The following is a 12,931-nucleotide window of genomic DNA, read 5'->3' as shown; positions in this document are numbered from 1 at the left end:
TATATTCGGGTTTTCTGAAGCGGTCAATCATGGTTTTAACGCAGTTTGTTCCCTCGCAACAGAACCATTTCTTTCCATTGAGATCTTTTATACACACGTAATTTGCCTCTTGTTTACCGTTGTTATACCACGTCTCAAAATCAAATATTTTGTATTTTTCATGCAGTTCTTTCTTCTGCAAAGGTTGGATATAACACTGATGTGTAGCCTTACCATCCAATTTGTTCTCGCCGCAGTGTCGACACCTAATAGGTTGACACTGGTGAGCTTTTTCTCCTACTTTGTAGATTCTACCGCACGTGTCACAGTAGTTAAGGCTGTCACAAGGTACCAATTGGTGTTCTTTCTCAAGCTGTTTGTGTTGGTTGTAACAAAATGTGGAATTGCATATACGTTTGCACTTATCACATTTCCTGACACTGTTTGGTCGATCAAGACATTCTGTTGTAAAACAAACATTACATCTGAGATCGCAGTTATGGTACAGGGGTGCTTCATATGTTTCATAACAATAATGACAGACATATGAGACACCCCAGAACCCCGTCTGGTTTTCTATCAGATAATAATGGTTATCGTGTAGATAGAGCCATACAGTGTCTCTGTTGTATGCGTCGTGTGTTTTGTAACACAGCAATCGTTTACGGTCAGCGGCATGGTGGAAGATTATGATTTTTGCATTTATCTCCTCCTCAAATTTTGCGACATCATCAAATGATACACAGCGAGTGAGATCGTGCATCACCTTCCTATGTTTGTTTTCCGCATACACAGTTTGTTCAGTCAAAGTCTTATCTTTGTGTTTAAAACGGGCCAGACAGAGACTGAAACACAAATTATTATTATCTCCACCATTGTCAGGGTTGTACAGAAAGCGACCTTTCTTTGACAAAATATTATCATAAGGCACTTTACCCAAACGGAGACGAGCCCCACCACTTCTATTCTGTACCACCGTGACAATAAATTCCAATTCGTCATCAGTCATGGAAGTGTCGTTACTTTGCAAAACTTGTGAAATTTCTTCCATAAACAAATCTGCATTGTATTGATTGTCGGCGTTTAAAATAGCCTGCACGTCACTGGCCAGGGATGGACCTCTCAATACTGCAATTAAAATACTACCAGGATGCGCTCCCTCTAAGGCTCGATCGATTACACCAGACAGCCTATCCCTAACTCTCATGGGTACCAATTCAGGACTATCGAGACTGATGTCTCTGAAATCAAGTCGCTGACGCAGTTCATAGGCATTGAAAGTAGGTATATTCCTGACTTGTATCTGATCCTGCCCGTTTTCATCATCATCATCATCATCATTATCATCATTATGGGATGAATCGGCACCACGCACAGGATCGATCTCACCATTCTGTTGTAAATCCCTATCTTCACTACCACCGCCTATCTGATTTACAGAACAAGGCTCATCAACAACAACAACACTACGGTGTTCTACCTGCCTTGGTACCGATGCAGATCCAGTCTGAATGGCATTGTCTACATCTCCATTGTCAGCAGCAGCAGGCCCCATACCAACATCACCAATACTAATATCAACAGGATTATTGACAGCGGCAACATCAACAGCAACAGCGTCATCATTAAAATTCTCATCACCAGCAATGTTATCATCAGCAGCAGCAGCAGCTGCAGCAAATCCACCAATGTCCACATCACCAGCAATGTTATCATCAGCACTAGCAGTAGCAGCAGCAACAGCCGCAGGAGTAGAAGACTCTTGGGTAGAAATCATGTTTGACATACGTCTTTTGAATCGTTTGTACTGAGTCCTAACCCATCTAGGCACTGTTTTGGCATCATCATTAACGTTACCATAAGGCAAATCGTTCTTTTGCGCAAAACGAATATATCCAGCCCGAGCCCCGTCAATACTGTGAGATGTTGTTTGCTCATCATCGTCAGTATTCCATTCATCGCTGTCACCGGTATCTACGACATACCAGGTACCGTTTTTACGTCTAAATTTTTTTCTGGGAGGGGCCATTTTAATAACTAGTAATCAACGCTAATGACACACCGAGTGATGCAAGTTTTATTATTATTATTTTTTATTTATTTATTCTTTTATGTTTTTGCCCCGTGTGGCCAATTGTGGGCAAAATTGCTGCGAACCTTACACCCAGATCGCCTAATGCCTCTGTGGTTTGGCGTCTGTATAGTGTATAAGCCCGTCTATTTTTAACAAGTTTTGGTTTTGTCTTTTTAACACTGCTATTTTTTTAATCATAGAGCTTTCCAATTTCTCTAGTTTGTTATTCACTATGTCAAACCTATCATTCTCTGTGTCTAGTAGTTCGACATGATCAAAAGCATTTGGGCCTAAATAGTATTCACAAAACCCCCTTATATCCAATAGTTCTGGGCTATCTGACACGACTGGTAAGACAGAAGAATCGGGTGGCTGTAGACACTCCAGAGGTGTGATGGCCACGTCGGCCACCCAATCGTCGTCGTCATTATCAGGACGCTCGAGTATTGGGGGTTGAAAATCGCCGAGCGCAGTCTGCTGACACCTCTGAGGTGCTGTGTCCGTGTCAGACACCCAATCACCGTTATCAAGACACCAAGGTATTGGGTATTTAAAATCAGGAGGTGTAGTCGGTGACACAGCTGGTGGTACACAATCATGTGACACAACTATCTGATCTACATCACCTGGTGGTGTAGAGGAGACCATATACACTGGGGGTGGTACGGGCTCCGCCTCACTCGTAGTTGTATTCAACCCCACAAGTGTGTCCACAGCTACATCCAGTTCATTTTGGAGAGCGAGCTCTGTATCGTCCTCTTCTCTAGGGGATTCTGGCTCCTGGGGTAAGACTACTGGCTGCAACACATTGCTCACCAACCTGTGATAAGACGATAAAGTTAGAAAGTAAAATAAAATAAATAAAAAAAAAGAACATCCTGATAATACATACAACCAAAATAATTGTTACATACCTTGTATCAGGGACGGTTTGTATGGCCTTCTGCCTCTTGCGCTTTTTGGACAATATCGCATTGGTTCTAACGACTTTGGGACGACCTGTCCTGCCGGGTTTCTTGTTTGGAGCTTGGAAGTCTATACAAACACACAAAATAGTTCACTCGTATGGTTATAATTAGCCGCTATTATTGACTACTCGCCAAGTAAATAGAGTAAAAAAAAATTTAAAAAACAGGTTTTACCAGCCACGTCTTCACGGCCCTCCTCTATCGCCCTCAGCACCTTTTCACTTTGGGAATATGATACATTCTGTGAATGTCCTGACGTAAGCAACAGAACCGCACACTGTCTTATGACTATGTGTGTTAATAAAAAATCTAACAATAAATACATAAATAAAGCAGTATACATCTCAATATATTTAAACAAAATACAATACTAAATAAAATTGCACTACATACCACTCTGCTCTGCGGGCTTTAAGAGATAGTCTATTCACTCTGGGTCGACGTGTTTCTTCTTGGAAATCTATACAAACACACAAAATAGTTAGCTCATATGGTTATAATTAACCGCTATTGATGACTACTAGTCAAGTAAATAGAGTAGATAAATAAGTTTTACCGTCTGCGGCCTCTCGGTCCCCCGCAATCACTCTCCACGCCTTTTCACTGAGGGAATATGATACATTCTGTGAATGTCCTGACGTAAAGACCATAGCCACACACACACATACACACACACACACACACACTGTCTTATGACTATGTGTGTTAATAAAAATCTAACAATAAATACATAAATAAAGTAGTATGTGTCGATATAGTCAAACACAGACCAAATAAAAATTCACTACATACCACTCTGCCCAGCGGGCTTTAAGAGTTAGGCTATTAACTCTGGGTTGCTGTGTTTCTTCTTCTTGGAAATCTATACAAAATAAAATTAAAATAAATAATAAAAACAAACAAAAAAACACAGTGTTTGAACACCAGTTTAGCGATTGCAAAAACATCCCTATACTGTTGAGGAGTTTTTATACCACTAGTAAACTACCCTGAAGAAAAAAGATAGCTACTCCTGATTTCATACATTGATACAATCATTTCTGTAAAAAATAAAAAGATACATACAATGTTTACTATGCTATCACAATGTTTACTATGCTATCACCGTATTAATAACACTAGATAAACAAATCTATTAGGAACGAGATAATAACAAACAAAATGAATAAATAAAACTCACCATTCAGAAGATCCATCGTATCAACACACCAGAAAAAATTAAAAAATGTCTTTCCAGAAAGTACGAGCCACGGCCTGTCGAGAGCGCAAAAAGCAAGAGAGAAAGACCGACACTTTACAGTAGCTTATATACACTCTCAAATAATCACACCTCCACCAGGGGTGGTATCACACGTCACCACGATAGGCGTAACCCAAAATTGTAGTGATGAAAAAGGAGTTTTGAGAAATTTAAAATCTAACCATAACTCTTTAACACATAACTATACACAATATATGTTGAATAAAACAATAAGAAAAGAAAACAAGCGTATATTAAAAAAGCTTCGCAACGAGACCACTCATCGATAGCTTCTAATAATAATTACATAAACTTATATCCCCTTGAACTCTCAGGTCTTCACACCTAGACATGAGCTGAATAGTAACAGGTAACCACATGTGGAAAATATATTTAATCACCATTCTTTAACTCAAAAGTAAAAGTGTCCTATGTTGGATAAAACAAATCACCAAAAGAATATAAACAAGTTTTTACACTATTATCACTCATTCAGACATTCATTTTTTTCTGAATCTCCTAACCACACACACAGCTAGCACATTTGCCTAATGAGTACACCCCCGATTCCTTCACTGCTGGTTTGGTGTAGAGTTCTGTGTAAGCAATCCCGCCAACTACCTGTTTTTGACCCCCACATCAGCGGCGGGGCGCGCTTGAATAGTATTCAGGCTGGATGTAACAAATTACTAAGAAACATTCTTCAACTCATCTCTGCAGACTTCATCTTTGCAGACAGAGTGACTGCTTGAAGTGTGAAAAAGTGTTTTTAACAACTATGTGTAAAACACAGAATCTGCTTTCCCACGACAACTTTCCCACAGACTAATACAATATGCTCACCTAAGAGACATCTAAAGGTGTAAGCAATCCCACCAACTACCTGTTTTTGACCCCCCCACCCACCCCCCATCAGCGGCGGGGGCTCTTGAATAGTATTCAGGCTGGATGTAACAAATTACTAAGAAACACCAGTTTGATATAGAAATATTTCACCAACATTCTTCAACTCAAACATCATATGAGACCTATGTCAGATAAAACCAAAGACACACACACACACACACATATACAAGTTGTACCTTATTTGCAGACAGAGTGACTGTCTGATGTGTAAAATTACCCCATGCTTAAGGGAACTGTGAAAAGTGTTTTAACCTGCAGATTGGGATTTTGGGGGGTAGATGATTCAGGTTAACACCTACATGTAAAACGCAGAATCTGCTTTTCCCCATGACAACTGTCACAGACTAATACACTATGTCCCCCTTAGAGACATCTGAAGGTGTAAGTAACCCACCATATGGCTAACTCTAATACACATCAGAAAGGCCTTTGAAAGGTGTTTACACTCACACACACACACACACACAAGAATGCTATGGGTCATAAACACACACACACACACACGCACACATTTTTTTTTTCCTGACGCACACACATTTTTCTCACATGCACGCGCACAGTCCACATGTACGTGCAAAGGGGGATCCTATGTACTACTGTGCTTACACTGTGTACTGCGTATTTATACTGTGTATTTTGTATTCACACTGTACTGTGTATTTGCACTGTGTACTACATGCATACACTGTGTACTGCGTATTTATACTGTGTATTTTGTATTTACACTGTGTACTATGTATTTATCCTGTGTACTGTGTATTTACACTGTGTATTTATACTGTGTTCTGTGTATTTACACTGTGTAGAGTGTACTTATACTGTGTACTGTGTATTTACACTGTGTACTGCGTATTTATACTCTGTACTGTGTATTTGGAAAGCGTACTGTGTATTTATACTCTGTACTGTGTATTTACACTGTGTACAGTGTATTTATAATGTGTACGTACACTGTGTACTGTGTATTTATACTGTGTACTGTGTATTTACACTGTGTACTGTGTATTTATACTGTGTACTGTGCCTTTATAATGGGTACAGTGTATTTATAATGGGTACTTATACTGTGTACTGTGTATTTACACTGTGCTGTGTATTTATACTGTGTCCTGTGTATTTATAATATGTACAAATACTGAGTACTGTGTATTTACACTGTGTACACTGTATCTATACTGTGTACTGTGTATTTATAATGTATACTGTGTATTTGCACTGTGTACTACATGCATACACTGTGTACTGCGTATTTATACTGTGTATTTTGTATTTACACTGTGTACTATGTATTTATCCTGTGTACTGTGTATTTACACTGTGTATTTATACTGTGTTCTGTGTATTTACACTGTGTAGAGTGTACTTATACTGTGTACTGTGTATTTACACTGTGTACTGCGTATTTATACTCTGTACTGTGTATTTGGAAAGTGTACTGTGTATTTATACTCTGTACTGTGTATTTACACTGTGTACAGTGTATTTATAATGTGTACGTACACTGTGTACTGTGTATTTATACTGTGTACTGTGTATTTACACTGTGTACTGTGTATTTATACTGTGTACTGTGCCTTTATAATGGGTACAGTGTATTTATAATGGGTACTTATACTGTGTACTGTGTATTTACACTGTGCTGTGTATTTATACTGTGTCCTGTGTATTTATAATATGTACAAATACTGAGTACTGTGTATTTACACTGTGTACACTGTATCTATACTGTGTACTGTGTATTTATAATGTATACTGTGTATTTACACTGTGTACTGTGTATTTACATTGTGTACTGCGTATTTACACTGTGTGCAGTGTATTTATACTGTCTCCTGTGTATTTACACTGTTTACTGCGTATTTAAACTGTACTGCGTATTTAAATTCTGTACTGCGTATTAATACTGTGTACTGTGTATTTATACTGTATACTGAGTAATTATACTGTGTACTGTGTAATTACAATGTGTACTGTGTATTTACACTGTGTACTGTGTATTTAAACTGTGTACTGTGTATTTATACTGTGTACTGTGCATTTATAATGTGTACTATGTATTTATACTGTGTACTGTGTATTTACACAGTGTACTGTCTATTTATAGTGTGTTCTGTGTATTTACACTGTACTGCGTATTTATACTGTGTACTGTGTATTTACACTGTGTAGAGTGTACTTATACCGTGTACTGTGTATTTACAATGTGTACTGTGCATTTACACTGTGTACTGTGTATTTATACTCTGTACTGTGTATTTGGACAGTGTACTGTATATTTATACTTTGTCCTGAGTATTTACACTGTGTACAGTGTATTTATAATGTGTACATACACTGTGTACTGTGTATTTATACCTTGTAGTAGGTATTTATAATATGTACTGTGCATTCATACTGTGTACTGTGTATTTACACTGTGTACTGTGTATTTACACTGTGCACTGTGTATTTATAATGTGTACTTTGTATTTACACTATGTACAGTGTATTTACAGTGTGTAATTTTTTTTTTACTGTGTACTGCATATTTAAACTGTACTACGTATTTATACTGTGTATTGTGTATTTACACTGCGTCCTGCGTATATATATACTGTGTACTGTCTATTTATACAGTGTACTGTGTATTTACACAGTGTACTGTGTATTTACACTGTGTACAGTGTATTTATAATGTGTACTTACACTGTGTACTGTGCATTAAGACTGTGTACTGTGTATTTATAATGTGTACTTTGTATTTACACTGTGTACTGCGTATTTATGCTATGTACTGTGTATTTATAATGTGTACTGTGTATTTACACTGTGTACTGCGTATTTATACTCTGTACTGTGTATTTAGACTGTGTACTGTGTATTTATAATGTGTACAGTGTATTTACACTGTGTACTGTGTATTTATAGTGTGTACTGCGTATTTATACTCTGTCCTGTGTATTTACACTTTGTACAGTGTATTTATAATTTGTACTTAAACTGTGTACTGTGTATTTATACTGTGTATTGTGTATGTACACTGTGTACAGTGTATCTAAACTGTGTACTGTGTATTTACACAGTGTACTGTGTAATTATGGTATGTACTGTGTATTTACACTATGTACAGCGTATTTACAGTGTGTACTGTGTATTTATACTGTGTATTGCATATTTAAACTGTACTACGTATTTATACTGTGTACTGTGTATTTACCCTGTGTACTGTGTATTTACACTGTGTATTTACACTGTGTACTGCGTATTTATATTATGTACTGTGTATTTACACTGTGTGCTGCGTATTTATACTGTGTATTTATAATGTGTACTTATACTGAGTACTGTGTATTTATAATGTGTACTGTGTATTTATACTGTGTACTGTTTTATGGTCAGAGGCACAGGAACCATTTCAACCGGCAGAATTTGTTCAGACATTGATCCATTATTTGCCTTCGTATTCAGTGATATTCTGATTTTGAAATAATCTTTTAATGTTTGAGGGAAAACTGAAATGATGTCACTTAGGAATGATCAGCCTCACGTGTTTAAAACAGACCCTGAAAAGAAAAATGTTTGTAATAAATGAAGAAAGTTGTCTGTGGTCCTTTTTCTCTCCTACAGTCAGGCTGACACATTTTAACTCACTACTGAACCAGAAAACAAACTAAATATAAAACTTGTTTTCACTCCGTTATGAAACTCCAGTCATGTTGTGACTCTCGTGAGTCCTCGATCATCGCTCCTCAGAGATGGCTCCTCGCTCCTTGGTGCACAAATTAGAGAATTGGGATGGCCTGCAAGATGGCAGACAGGAACGACTTCCGGTTCAAGTGAGGAGCGAGGAGCGAGGAGCAAGGAAAGGACAAATAATAGAAATGAGAATTACCCATAGACGGGCTGTCTTGCCTGTGGGAAGTGGGAGTGAGGTCAATAGGTGATTTTGAGCGGGGTTGACCCACATTAAATAACCTGTGTAGACCCACAAATTTCTGTGGAAAAGCGGTATTATAGAGTGTTTGGTCAGTAACTAATGTCTGTGAAAAGAAATGTTCTGGTATCCCTTCCCACTTAATCCAATCAGGACTAAGTGACCTCCATAAAGAGGTGGTCCTGTCTGCCTGGGTAACAGGCAGAGAGCAGGATCCTCCCATTTACCAGCAATGAAGGGACAGGTTAAGCTACCAATTCCAGCGCTCCCAATCATGGAAGCGGAAAAAAAATGCTTTTTGCAAGTGTGGTGACATAGAGAGGATGGAGGGGTTGGCTAACTGCAAAATGGACAGGAAGTTAGCTACAATGACAACAATGCTTACAGGAGCTTTAAATCCCTAATGGGATGGACGCAGAAGCAAGGTTTTTGGGGTAAAGTTACACTGTCCATGGGTTCTATTCATCAGTGTTGAGGCTGAACCACTTTACTAAAGGTACGCTGAAATATCTATGACTGTGTGTTATGTGGGAGTCCAGTACTGCCACTCACATGGCTGTGTCGGCGTCCAGCGCCAGCGAACTCCAGCTCTCCAAAGGCATCAGTGGGATACTCTGAAGAGTGTTGCCTGCTGTCCCACTGGGTGACAATAGCAGCTCCAAAGTAGTCTCCTCGTGCCACAGAGTCATGCATCTCCTGCACACCACCACACTGACACAATGCTCCATTACTGTCACACAACACAAAAAACATAAAACCTGTTATTCTGTGTATGACAGTGTCTCAAACACCCTAAGCCATTACAAAGGCATTTGAGACAATGAGACACTTTCTTACAGTAAGTTGCATACTGGTTCATGGTAACCTACTCTACAGTAAGTTCCTCAATGCTACAACGCTCTCTCTAGGTCAAATTTCAACAGGAAAGCTGGTCCAGAGTTTAGGGCACTGACAGATTCCATGAACTCCTAAGGTTTCAATGTTTAAATGTAATGAGTAGAATGTAATGAGTGAAAACCTTAAAATCAATTCGGAAACCAAATGGAAGCCAATGCAGTGGGGCTACATTTGGGGTTACATGATTACTTTTGTCTGTTTCAGTTAACAGTCTGGCAAGAGTTGTATATGTATAGAATGTGTAAGTATATTAAGGAATACTTTCTCCAAGTTAGAGAAGAGTAAAAATTATCAGATTTTTTGAAACAATACAAATTTGATGGCATTTGATTTCTGGCATAGTTTTAACAGAGGGGGGCAGGTTATTAAACTCATCATTCAATGTTGATGTGGTTAATGACCTAAATAGCATTATTTCAGGTGAGAGGGGGGTGTGGGTCATATGAAATCCCAAAGAGTAAACTTTCTGTTTAGGACGAACAATTAAGAAACAATGTATCAATGCAGAGTTTACATTCAGTTAAACCAGAGCTTTCCTTCATTAATCCTTCATCAAAAGGGTTATCTTCAGAAAAAAACATTAAACTACAGTATTTTTGCATTCTAGACAAGCCAGAGGGAGAGATTACCTGAAAGAGTCTTCAACAAAAGTGGTGCACACTCGCTTTTTGATGATCTTGGGAATCCAGCTCTGTGAGCATGAAAACATTTTGTTAGAAGCATAAGTACAAATAAATATGGAGAACATTACTGTGGCTCAAGCACAAGTTACAAGCACAAAAAATATTTTGAGAAGGTGCAGTGACAAACTGTTGGACAGCCATCAGTGTGAGCCTGCAACAAGAGTTATGTGATGTGTGTTACTGTAATGCAACCCAGATTCCAAAAAAGTTTGGAGGCTGCGTAAAACTTAGTGCAACCAATTTCAAACTAACTGTTTATCGACAACAGGTTAACAAAGCACTGCAGGGCCCATGTAGTAATATCCTCAGTACAATCATGCGTTTCACAAAGTGGTAAACCTCCCCTTATTCTTGCTTGTGATCGACTCAGCCTTTTGAGGATGCCCCTTTCATCCCCAACATGACACAATCACCTGTTAACAATTAACCTGTTTTTGGAGCATTTCATAACTTTCCCAGTCTTTTGCTGCCCTTATCCTGACTTGTTTGAAATGTGGTGATGTAACCCATCAAATTCACAATAAGTATATATTTACAAAAGCTATGGCTTAGTTCTCTCTTAACATCCACACTAAATGATATGTTAAAACTAGTTACTTTGAGTCTGAATCTGTGTGGTTGTTTGGTTGCACCACAGAGATGTAAGGTACATCTTAACTAACCAAAATATTGTCAAATAAAATGATGCTTTCACTTCCTGTGGCCAATCAGTTGTTGTGCTCACATCACACGAGGCACCATAATGTAGTGCTTCATGCAACAGTAATAGGGAGTTTTGGGTTAAATTTGGCTATCAATAATAATGAATGATTATCAGGGATAATTATTAATTATGATTACTAATAAGATCCAATTTACATTAGATCACCTCGGGGCACCACCCTTGAAGAAGGGAAAAGATAGCCAATTCACCAAATCAGTCTCAGAAAAGGTACTAAACTGTTTGTAACTGATTAATAATTAATTTAATAACTACAACCAATATTACCATAACAGCTAGTAATGGTTAAAGGATTTTGGAGTTCTTGACAGAGTAGAGGTTGGCAACATTCACTCTTGTACAATATTAAATAGGCAGCCTGAAGGTTCAAAAGTATTTTATTTACACAAAGATGAAAACACACTAACATGTACTATATACAGGTGTATACAGGTGTAATGTGTGCGTGTGTGTGTGTGTGTGTGTGTGTGTGTGTGTGTGTGTGTGTGTGTGTGTGTCTGGCAGAACAAAGAAACAATGGTGGTCACTGATATCACGTGGGTGTGATATGCTCCAGGCTCAAGGAATGTGTGTATGCGTGCGTGCATGCGTGTGTGTGTGTGTGACGTGATGCCAGGTTATAGAAGATGGTTAGTTGCATGCAAAGACCCTGAGTCTGTGTGAAGCATCATTCGACTAACGTCGAATTAGCCGTCTAGGAAAGCAAACTACCAATAACCTGACCTGTGATCACAATAACACTCAAACAGTGGACACAGATAAATTGAACACATATGCATTACATCAACCAGAGTTTAAAGTCCTGTGCTTAGCCGTGCTATGCTATGCTATCTAAGCCCAGTTCAACGTTACCAGTCTTTGAAGAAAAGGTGCTGGTGGTTGCAGGAGAATGTTGGGATTCCAATGTTGAATGCTGTTCTTGATGGATGAAAGTCGGCAGAGGAGGAAACGGTTTGCTCCTTTCCTTTGCAAGGATAGCAGCTCGGTGCTAACTTGCTTGGTGTTCCTCAGATTGTGAAGTTAGCTGGCAAGCTTTGTGTTGCAGCTGCTGGTGCTAACTGATCAGGAATACTGGCAGGACCTCGTGTCGCTGCAGTGAGGAGAAGTTCTTTGGGCCTGCTGCAAATGCAGCTTGCAGCTCTCCGCAGCTGTTAGGCCTAGAAGAAGAGATCTTGAGGGCAGGCAACCCCGTGGTGGGGAGATGGAGAGGAGCCCTTGAGGATAGGAAGTCGGAGGAGAAGAGAGGCTTGAGGAGAAGAGAGAGAACGAGGAAGGCGCTGGAGTTTTGACTATCTGGTCAGTGGGGGTGTCTGTCACCCTGACCAATAGTAGCTCAAAGCTGAATTTTGCACCTAGGTGTGAACAATGGGGAATTCTGGGACACTGAGTTCAGTTCAGAGTCCTAACTTAACTGTCGTTAATCAACAAAAAACAAAAAGGTACGTGAAATTGGAAAAAAGCATAATGATAAGGTGATAACTATAACCTCTAACCCTAATCTACAGCTAGTTTAAAATAACAGTGGCATTGAGTGGTGAAACTGTTAACCA

General features: G+C 38.9%; 1 protein-coding gene across 1 annotated transcript in view; it reads right to left on the bottom strand.

Annotated features, from left to right (window-relative positions):
• Nucleotides 1-10,656, bottom strand: part of trpm4a (transient receptor potential cation channel, subfamily M, member 4a) — an 82,467-nt gene extending 71,811 nt beyond the window's left edge. Inside the window, exons 1-2 of the mRNA XM_073462512.1 lie at nucleotides 10,607-10,656; nucleotides 9,633-9,810 (exon numbers count right to left, since the gene is read on the bottom strand). Of these exons, the coding sequence (XP_073318613.1) occupies nucleotides 9,633-9,773 (141 nt within the window). The 5' untranslated portion in view covers nucleotides 9,774-9,810; nucleotides 10,607-10,656. The remainder of the gene's footprint in view (nucleotides 1-9,632; nucleotides 9,811-10,606) is intronic.
• Nucleotides 10,657-12,931: the final 2,275 nt, after the last annotated feature.

The sequence above is a fragment of the Pagrus major genome, chromosome 24 (genome assembly GCF_040436345.1).
Source record: "Pagrus major chromosome 24, Pma_NU_1.0".
Classification (NCBI taxonomy): Eukaryota; Metazoa; Chordata; class Actinopteri; order Spariformes; family Sparidae; genus Pagrus; species Pagrus major.
This window is presented reverse-complemented; position numbering and strand designations above follow the sequence as displayed.